Here is a 10,631-nt window from a genome sequence, read left to right on the forward strand (position 1 = left end):
ATAGTAAATAAATAATAAAAGAAAGGAGAAAAAGAGATTTTCAAAAATAATTCTCAATAGGGTCTCATTGACGAGCGCAGAGCATTCATTGATGAACAGGCTTCTTGGGCTCGTTGACGTGGACGCTTGTCTCATCGACGAGACATTATTGGGAGGGATGATTTCAGGGCCTGAAATTTATCGACGAAGGGTAAGTGTTCGTTGGCGAACTACCTTCTTAGACTCGTTGACGAGGTGACATGTCTCGTCGATGAGGCCGCACTTTATAAATATGCCAAATTCGGGTTTCAGCGAGAAAATTTCATGCAAGGCTCTCTCTCGCTCTCTCTCTCTCTCTCTCTATAGGTTTCGTCCTTACCTTCTCTCTAGATTTTTGGCTTCGTCCTTCTCTAGTTCGATGATTGGAAGCCGCCACAGTACTCCTGGGAAGATTCTCTTCAAGTCTGCCTGAGTAGATCATTGGTTAGGTCAACTTGGGCACCATCCCAAAATCTGGGTAAGTTGGGTATTTTAAGTTTTATAAGGTATTTGGTATTTCTGGATTGAGGAAAGTGTAGTAGATGGAATAATGCTGAAATTTTATTGGTGAAAATATAAATTTCAAGGTATTGAGCTGGGAACACCACAGGTGTAATTTTGGGTTTAATTGTGAGCTCTCAGTAAGTCAGGTAAGGGGATAAATTAAGTCAGTGCTTTTCATAAAATTATTATTTAATATACAACAATTATTTTCAGATAATATGTATGTTTAGTACAGTGTTTGGGAAATACTATTGTTGAATAGGAAAACATATTTAATACATTTTATTAGAAAATATGATTTCAGCTTATATTTTTATAATTAGAATATTATTCCTATTTGTGTGGCATGAGTATGATTTTCTATGGAAATTATGATTTACCAGATTATTATGTTTTCTAGAATAAGCATGTTATGACAAATTCAAGAAAACCCTAAAAACAGTATAGGAATTACGGTTTTAAAACATTATGTTAACAGTACAGAAAGGCTATGTTTAGTAAGTTAAGTTATGTTTTATGTCGGCGTAGATGCCGTGATTATGTACGTTATGTCAGAATTTATGAAAATATGAATATGTCAGATATTTCTATGAAATATGGAACAACTACGTATAAATATATGAAATGTACTATATGTTATCAGAACTCGAATAACTTAGTTTAGTTTTACGAAGAACGGTACCGTAGCTATATAATTACGATTATGTCTTTGTTAGTGCTACCACACATCTCAAACAGAGTGTGGGAGATGACAGTTGTTGTGACTTTATGGGAGTATTGTAGTTCCCCTGATAGACCGGCACAGGTGGAACAGACCCATCACCTTTCTAATCTCTTCTTCGTTAACGAGCGCATTGAGAATCTTCTCATGCTAGCTACTTAATTTGAAGTTTAGAATCCTTTGAATTATTGCCAATTACAAGCCTTGACATTGGGGTCATCTTTACCAAGTAGATTCTTGTAGAAATTATAGATTTTAGCTAAAATATCATCAAAAGATTCCATTCTAACCCCATTATAATTTAGTAGGCATTTGATCTCATTTCTAGCATTTCTAGCTTTCACTATAATAGAGAAAATTTTGGCATTCTTATCTCCTAGCTTCAACTTATTCTACCTAGATTTCTACTTGAGGCTCTCCTTTTCAACCATCTATAGTTTCAAGTACTCCTCCATTTTCTTTTTAGCTCCCAAGGCATTAATGTCCCCTTTCATGACATTAGCTTATGACTTTAGCATTTCTTCCCCAGGTACCATTATGCTACTGCCGAACATCATAAACTATTTTTGTTGAACAATTAAGATAAGCATTGGAGTTCCCTTTATTTTTGTTCACTAAGATGCTGCAATAAAAAGGAAGTAATCATGAGCAATCAACAATTTAAGAACTTGAAAGGGGCTTTGGTTTATCATTGCAATCAGTGTTTAACATTACAACTATTGGGCAGTGATCAGAGATACCATAATAGCTTGCTGTTGTTTATAATTTTTATGATTGATGGGTCAAAGCCAAACCATATTCTGGATGAACTTTCCAAATCATTGTAGTTGTGCAAAAAAAAAAAAAAAAAAAAAAAAAAAAAAAACCCAATTTCTCTTCACACCAGAAGTAACTTCAGCAAATCTACCAGCTTTATTTTCGTCTCCAAAATCCCTGTCATTTATAATTGTTGAGTGACTATTAGATTAGACACTTCTTTCATCTTTACAGATTTATTAATATGAGCTCCAAGGTTTCATGGCCTAATTTTGACGATAACAAACTACTTAAAATCTAATTATTTGAACATAATTTGATTATATTTTTAAGTTGTAATTATACGTAATCTCTAAAGAAATTGATTGACTATGGTGCAAAGTGACTTAATCCAGGCAATGCAGCCTAGGGCGGTTGATCGGTTTAGGTTGTAGCTAGAGGCTGTTGACTAGCCCTTATAGGCGGTTGATCGATCCACCCATTTTTGGCTTAAGTGGCTAGATGTTTTACTCTAACAACTAGTGCTAAATTGATTGGCCAACCAGATTGACTTGTAAATTACCTTAACAAGCATAAAATGACTAGTTCTTTCACTCTCACACACACACACACACACACACACACACACACACACACACATATATATATATATATATATATATATATGTTAATTCAGGTGTAATCCCAATAAGGGGGTGAATTGAGTATTTTAAAAATCTTTAAGATTATTTTATCACTTAATCCCTATTTCTATATTTAATAAATTAATTACAGGGTTTTGAAATTAATTCAAATTATTATCTCAATAAATTCTATTTTACCCAATTAATTATCAAGTGCGTATGAGGTTATTCAATATACATACATGCAAGATAGGTAATGAAATGTGTTGCGAAAATTAAAAGGAGCAAAAGAAGAGAGAAGACAAACACAATTTTTACGAGGTTCAGCCAACCCGGTCTACATCCTTGCCTTGAGCAACCCACTCAAGGATTCCACTAAATCCCTGCTCCTTTAACCGGGACGGAGCTTAGAGTGGGATGTTGTATCTTTTGAAAATAACAAAATATCATCAATGTAGATCATGACATAGTGGAGAATGGGTTGAAAGATCTTAATTATTGCCCTTTGGAAGATGGATGGGGCCACCTTAAGCCCAAATGGCATAATCGTCAATTGGTAGTGGAAATTGGGTATCTAAAAAGCTGTCTTGGGGTCTATCATCTGGATGGAGCCCAATTTCCAAAAACCTGCTTTAAGGTAAAATTTTGAGAATCTTTGGGCCTCTGACAATTGTGAGAATAAGTTACTCTGATTTGGTAATGAGAATTTGTCATCAGCAAGGAAACAGTTGAGGGGATGATAATTTATGGTGAGTCTAAGTTTTCCTGGAGCTTGTTTAGCCCTCTTGTTGACATAGAAAGTCTCACAAGCCTATTGTGACATTTTTGGCTCGATGAGTCCTTCCTCTCATTGTTGGGTCAGCTTATTCTTGGCCATAGAATAGTGTTTTAGATTCATTCCCTTATGAATTGCATTGGTCGGGTTGATATCTTCATTCTTATTGAAAAAAAAGGATCACAAAGAACTCTAGATTATTCCATAATGACTTTAAACATTTCTTTAGAAATCGACTATGGGTGTCCGCACAATTTGCTAGGATTAATCAGGCCTTAATGTCTTCCAAAGATTGGGTGATCTAAAAGAAATTAGGAGTCTTGGTCCATTGCAACAAATATGACCTGAACTTTAATCCTTGTTTTGTCCACTGGACCTTGTTTAAGTGCTAGATACTGTCGTACCCAATGAGGAGATCTTTGTTTGGAAGGTTTGACCCAAAAAATATTGCTTTGATTAAGCATTCCGGGTGAAGCTTAATATACTCCATTTGCCTTTCCCTATCAAATGCAAAATATGTACCCCGTTGATGAACATGCATCCCAACAACTCGTGAATGTGCCAACCATAACAATCGACGTGAAGATTTCCCAAAAAGATGTGCGAAAAAATGGGGATAAAAGAGAATTTGAATGGGAGATAGAAATGTGAAGGAAAAGAGAAAATAAGGGAAAATGGAGGAAAAGAAGAAGGGAGAGGAAGATGGGTACAACTATCATGTAGAACTTAAAAAATTAGATGAAAAAAATAAAGAAAAGAAAAGAGGAAGAAGAACATGAGTTCTAACTAGCATCAATCAATAAAAATGGATGGAAAAAAAAAAGGTAATGTTGGAGGAAAACAAAAAGGGGGAGGAAGATGCGTACTAGTTGTCATATGAAAAAAAAAAAAAAACTGATGAAAAAAAAAAAAGTAAAGAAAAGAAAAAAGGGAAAAAAAGATGGTTCCAACTACGTCAGACATTAAAAATGGTTGAAAAAAAAAGTTATGCCACATGAACCTGAAAGGTTCAAAACTCATATAGTTACGCATAATAATCATTATTATCATAGTTTCAATTCACAAACTTAAATAATTATCATAAATCATTTGCACTCTATAATTTGCACCGTTAAACAAGAGAATTTCCTACTAGTTATATTTATATATATATATATATATATATTTAATATCCATGTGTCGTTAAAAAAATTAACTTCAATTATTGTGTTACATCAAATTTGTAAAAATAAAAATTTTAAAATAATTCATCATTAAAATAAATCAATTTTGAAAAATACAAATGGTCCTACTATTTTTTTGTTGCTCATTTTTTCAGTTCTGTCTTACCATATTATAAATAAAAAATTTACAAAAATTTACATATTGTTTTGTGATTTTATTAAGAAATCAAAATTTTAAAACTAATTTTCCTTTTTAAATAAAAAATTATATTCATGATTTCATGCATCATCATAACGGATAAGGATGTGGAGCATAAATAGAATTACTTGCAGGGCCTTATAAGAAAATATAAAAATTTAAGGGAAATGACGGGAACGACTGAGGAGCAAAAATTGGGGCTCCCGTGTTCTACACAAAGTAGCCCGATTAGGGCATAAGCCAGAGCAAGACGAAGACGACGATAAGGACGATGACTGCGACGAGGAGGAGAATGGCGATAAATAGTTGTAGAGGTACTCTCTCCCCGTCTTTACTGTCTCTCATGTCGTTGAAATTTGAAAAATACGTGTAGTATTTCTTAGAAAAGATGCGGAAGCGTGGAAGTATTTTGGACTGAATGTAAGAGACTGGACTGAGATGAGTGTGTTAAGCACGAGTTTGAAATAGTTTTTTTTGTTTGGATTAGAATTGGAGAGTTGAATGAGTAGAATTTTTGGGAAAGAAAGAGTATGGAGGAATGGAGAAGTGAGATGGGTCTCTTTAGGCTTGTTGCTGACTATAATCCTATATAAAATCATTCGATAGTTTTTACAAAATTCAAATGCTTTAGAAGCTATCGATTTGTTGATCTTTGCTCGATGCGACGGTTTGCTCATACCGAGTGCTAGTATTTTTCTCTTAGAGAAGGCACGTTTAATGGGCATTGAAGAGCAATAGCTATGGCCCAGTTTATCAGTTCTTTTGTTTGCATCCGTTATTATTGATATATATATATATATATATATATATATATATATATATATATATATATATATATTGTGCATGTCTATGGAAGTAGCTGTTTTTCTTTCTATAGTAATTAATTCGCTGCTTGAATTGGTGGGTGGTTTTTCTGACGATTCTTTTAAGTTATGCGTGACAAAGCTTGATTTATTTTGTAAAAATGGACCATGATTTTTTCACAATATGATGATAATCAATAGATGAAATTGCTGGATTTAAGCAGGTTGGTTCTAACCCCTCCTCCTCTTTCTTTCTCAGCATAGGGGTATATTGGGTTATTGTCGATTGAAAAATGGACTTATCTTTGTTCTGTTTTATTTTTATTTTTCTTTTTTTTAGTTTTCTTATATTTGTATGGTATTCAATGAAACTGTGAATTTTTTTTTTCACAGGTACATGTATAAAACTTTTTCTTTAAACAAGAATCAGATTCTCTTTATGGGAATAGATCTTGAACAGCCTTCAGGGGAACATCATGAGGGAAAAAGACAAAATTTGAATGTTATTATGGTGGACACTGGAGATGAATTGCATGATAGGGATCAACTGGCTGTGAATTCTTCTAATATTGCTGGAAATGATAAGGAAAACAATGGAAATTTGGGCAGAAGAATTTTAGATGGCACACACAATGTGCATCCTGGAGATGGAGTAAATTTGAATTCTTCTACAAATTTAGAGCCCCATGATGGGATGGAATTTGAATCGAAGGAGGAAGCTTTTTCATTTTATAAAGAATATGCGAAGTCTGTCGGATTTGCCACCATAATAAAGGCCAGTCGTCGATCAAGGATTTCTGGAAAATTTATTGATGCAAAGTTTGTATGTACCAGATATGGGAACAAGCGGGAATGTGGTACTGCTGAAGTTCCACAACCTGTTTCCAGTGTAGATGGCACTGCAATTACTTCAATCAAGAAAAAACGTGGTAGAATTAATCAATCTTGGTCAAAAACTGATTGCAAGGCCTGCATGCATGTAAAGAGAAGGCAAGATGGAAGATGGGTAATTCGTAGTTTCATAAAAGAGCATAATCATGAAATATTTCCAGATCAAGCCTATTATTTTCGGGGTCATAGGAACATCAATCTTGGTAATGGTAATGTTGATGCCTTGCATGCTATCCGAGCCAGAACAAAAAAGATGCATGTTTCTATGTCCAGACAAGCTGGTGGACATAAGAAAATTCAGAATCAGAATGTTGGGATCAAAAATCAATTTGTTGGTGGAAAACAGTTGGCTTTAGAGCATGGAGATGCAAAAGTCATGCTAGACCAGTTTTTGTACATGCAGGATGAGAATCCTAACTTCTTTTATGCAATAGATTTGAATGAAGAACAGTGTTTGAGAAATGTTTTATGGGTTGATGCAAAAGGTAGAATTGATTATGTAAATTTCAATGATGTTGTGTTTTTTGACACAACATATATAAAAAATGAATATAAATTGCCATTTACTCTCTTTATTGGAGTGAACCATCACTTTCAGTTCTTGTTGCTTGGATGTGCATTAGTTGCCGATGAGACTAAATCAACATTTGTTTGGTTGATGCGGGCATGGCATCGAGCAATGGGTGGCCAAGCTCCAAAAGTGATTCTTTCGGACCAAGATAATGCCTTGAAACAGGCCATTGCAGAGGTCTTTCCAGGTTCTCGTCACTGTTTCTGTTTGTGGCATATATTGAGCAAGATTCCTGAAAAGCTTAGCTATGTAATGAGGCAAAATGAAAATTTTGTGGCAAAATTTAACAAATGCATTTTTAAGTCTTGGACGGATCAACAGTTTGAAAAGAGATGGTGGAAAATGGTTGATAGGTTTGATCTAAGAAAAGATGCATGGCTTCAATCACTGTACGAAGATCGTAGGCGATGGATGCCAACATACATGAGAGACATTTTTCTGGCTGGGATGTCTACAAGCCAACGGACAGAAAGTATCAATTCCTTTTTTGACAAGCACATGCTAAGGAAAACTACACTGAAAGAGTTACTAGACCAACACAAAATAATTTTGCGGGAAAAGTATGAGGAGGAAGCAAAAGCAGACTTTGAGACTTGGCATAAGCAACCAGGATTAAAATCTCCATCACCTTTTGGAAAACAAATGGCAGCATTGTACACCCATGCAATTTTCAAGAAATTTCAAGTAGAGGTTTTGGGAGTAGTGGCTTGTCATCCAAAAAAAGAAAGTGAAGATGGAGCAAATGTAACATATAAGGTTCAAGATTTTGAAGAGAATCAAGATTTCCTTGTGGCGTGGAATGAAACAACCTCAGATATCTCTTGTTTGTGTCGCTCATTTGAGTACAATGGTTTTCTTTGTAGACATGCAATGATTGTTCTACAGATGTCTGGTGTGCACAACATCCCATCTCAATATATATTGAAACGCTGGACTAAGGATGCAAAAAACAGAGAAGCAACAGGACAAAGTTTGGATGTGCTTGAGTCTAGGGTGCAGCGATATAATAATTTATGTCGACGGGCCTTCAAATTGGGCGATGAAGGGTCGTTATCTCAAGAGAGTTACAATATTGCATACAATGCATTGGAAGAAGCGTTGAGAAAATGTGAGAATATGAATAATTCAATTCAGAATGTAATAGAACCTAGCTTATCAGCAACTCATGGTCTTCATGACTTCGACGAAGTGAACCAAGGAAACAGTAGAAGCAAAATGAACAAAAAGAGCAGTACATCCAAAAACGGAAAGGTGAGACAAGTTATGGATGGTTATTTTGTTTATATACCAAGTTTTTAACAAATTCTTTGACAAAGTTATTTATTAGCCATTTGCATATATTTCAGGTACATTTCGAGTCAGAGGTTGTAACCATTGGGATGCATGATAGGTGGCAACAAATGGTTTGTCTATCTTCTGTATTTTGGCCTACTAACTAATTTCTATTAATTTATGTAAAATAATGTCTATGGTGTGATGGGATTTATTTCTAATAATAGCATAACCAAATGTGGGTTCCATACTTGCTGTAGGGACACTCTAATTTACGAGCACCAACAGCCCTTGATTGTTCTTATGCTACACAAGAGAGCATACAAGGGATGGTATGGTGTTATTAAATTGTGACAATATTGTTTTGAAGAGGAAATATTAATTGTCCTCGTCCACTTTCAATAAAATCTTAGGCGTGAATTTTTCTGAATTTGGCATCTTGACCTATTTTAGGAACAATTAAACTCGAGAACTCCAACCCTTGATGGCTATTTTGGCATGCAGCAAGTTGTGCAAGGAATGGTATGGGTGTATTGTTCTTATTGTTTTAATGCAAGGATTTACGATTGTGTTATTTAATTCAAAGTACCCTTTTATTTCTTTTTCCAAGGGACAGTTGAACTCAATAGCTCCAAACCATGATGATTACTATGGCAATCAATCGACCATGCATGGGCTGGTAAGGGTGTCGCTGCAGTCTATGTGCTTTGTTATTATTATTCTTATTTTTGGGTCCTCTCTCTATAATAGTTGAAAAATCCGTATATATTCTTGTTACAGGGGCAGTTGAACTCAATTGCCAGGATCCATGATGGTCATTACATGACTCAACAAAGGATGCATGTTCTGGTATGACATTTTGTCTAGTGCCTGATAAGAAATGTCCTTTTTATGTGTTTAACTTACAGTAATTATTGAAAGGCAAGATTCTTGCTATTTTTGTCTAATGAACACCTCGTTAATCATTGATAAGTGGAACCCATTGAATTATCAATATCCTATCTGCCATTTCTTATGGCATGGTTAAATAGTTAAATATTTTGTTGCATGCTTGTAGGGACAGTTGCATTTCAGACCACAAACTATTCAGAGTTGTTTCGACTTTCAGGATGGTTTGCAAGACATGGTATTCAAGCAGTGACACAGGATAAACTAATGTTTTACTTTTGTGCATCGTCACCACATGTTTTCCCTATTTTGGCAGGACCAGTCTAATATGGCATCAGTGCAGTTGGATGGCATAGCGTCAAAACATTTGCATTCAAAGCATCTCTCTCAATAGCAGTTTTAGCCGTGATGGTGTGAAAGTTGTCATATTTTACTTGGGTTTTACATCTTTGTCTACCTAGGCATTTTATCGTAAAAAATTAAGTTGATCGCAGGTTCCTTTTGATTTGCGCCCTTCGTTCTTTTTTTTTTTGCTTGAAAATGTCTAATTTTCCGCACTTTAATAGCTGAACTTCTAAAGTCAGTTGCTCCTGCTTTCTGTATCAAGGGTGTGAAGGAAGAATGTGCAACTGGTGCTGTCACAGTTCATAGCCTGTGCTGGAACATGTTTTTTGTGCTGGGATGATTTACAGCCCGATCGCAAGCAGTGTATATTGCTTTATGCATTTAGTCATTTGTTTCAATTAATCTTGGATTAATGAAAAAATTGTATTGAAAGAAAAATGTATTTTCACAGGTGGAGGCAGGGCAAGGTACTTGTACAGGATTAAAACGAGCTCAAGAGTGCGAACTTCTTGTTTTCTGGATCGGCACTGACGTAGTTAGCTTAAGTGTAAGATTGATTACTCATTTATTTTGGTGGATTGTTGTTGTTGAGCTACACTGATGTTGATACACAGAAAACACCAGTAGAGTTGAGGATTCTGATCTCGGAAGAGCTGGAGTGCTCTTTGTAAATGGGGTTGTGGGTCCTAATTTGTAAATGGGTGTACGACTCTGGATTGTCCCAAAAGAACTCAGATGTTGAGGCCATTTAGTTGAGTATATATTTTCTAGTTTAATTTTGGAAAAAAAAAAATATAAAAAAAGTTAACTAATCTTTAATTTTATAATATTTGTATTAAAAATATAAAAAAATGTTGGTACCATTTGTTTGTGAAAAGAATTTCAGTTTTTATTTTTAACTTTTTAATATTTACAAAATTTTCAACTTTTTAATGATTTTTTATTTTTTAAAGTTATATGTAAAAGTTGTAAATATCTTTCATTATTTCTTTTAATTTCATACTCTGCATATGGAAGTATAAATTTTGGATATTGAACTTTGATATGTATGGATAATATATTGAGTTTTGTTTTTTTGAAAAATAAATTTACAAAAATTTAA

General features: G+C 34.5%; 1 protein-coding gene across 10 annotated transcripts; it reads left to right on the forward strand.

Moving 5' to 3' along the window:
* Positions 1–4,889: 4,889 nt before the first annotated feature.
* LOC131160073 (protein FAR-RED IMPAIRED RESPONSE 1-like) lies at positions 4,890–10,341 on the forward strand. Of its 10 annotated transcripts, XR_009137920.1 has the most exons (11): positions 4,908–5,073; positions 5,956–8,275; positions 8,371–8,427; positions 8,557–8,628; positions 8,750–8,818; positions 8,907–8,975; positions 9,077–9,145; positions 9,354–9,422; positions 9,501–9,595; positions 9,751–9,892; positions 9,981–10,341. XR_009137920.1 is itself a non-coding variant. In XM_058115387.1 (10 exons), the coding sequence occupies exons 2-9, from the start codon at positions 5,960–5,962 to the stop codon at positions 9,867–9,869; spliced, it is 2,799 nt and encodes a 932-aa protein (XP_057971370.1). In that variant the 5' UTR covers positions 4,908–5,073; positions 5,956–5,959; the 3' UTR covers positions 9,870–9,892; positions 9,981–10,341. The 10 variants fall into 10 exon arrangements, 5 of the variants coding, with proteins under 5 accessions (XP_057971370.1, XP_057971373.1, XP_057971374.1 ...); XR_009137922.1 differs by having other exon boundaries at positions 4,890–5,073; positions 8,913–8,975; positions 9,501–9,892; XR_009137921.1 differs by lacking the exon at positions 9,981–10,341 and having other exon boundaries at positions 9,501–9,678; positions 9,792–9,928.
* The last annotated feature ends 290 nt before the right edge of the window (positions 10,342–10,631 follow it).

The sequence above is a fragment of the Malania oleifera genome, chromosome 7 (assembly GCF_029873635.1).
Source record: "Malania oleifera isolate guangnan ecotype guangnan chromosome 7, ASM2987363v1, whole genome shotgun sequence".
Classification (NCBI taxonomy): domain Eukaryota; kingdom Viridiplantae; phylum Streptophyta; class Magnoliopsida; order Santalales; family Ximeniaceae; genus Malania; species Malania oleifera.

Excerpts from the sequence above, each read along its gene's own strand:
- LOC131160073 (XM_058115387.1), top strand. The coding sequence starts at position 5,960 with ATGTATAAAACTTTTTCTTTAAACAAGAATCAGATTCTCTTTATGGGA. Across the intron at positions 8,629-8,749 it reads AAGAGAGCATACAAGGGATG|GAACAATTAAACTCGAGAAC; the intron begins GTATGGTGTTAT and ends GACCTATTTTAG. Across the intron at positions 8,819-8,906 it reads AGCAAGTTGTGCAAGGAATG|GGACAGTTGAACTCAATAGC; the intron begins GTATGGGTGTAT and ends TCTTTTTCCAAG.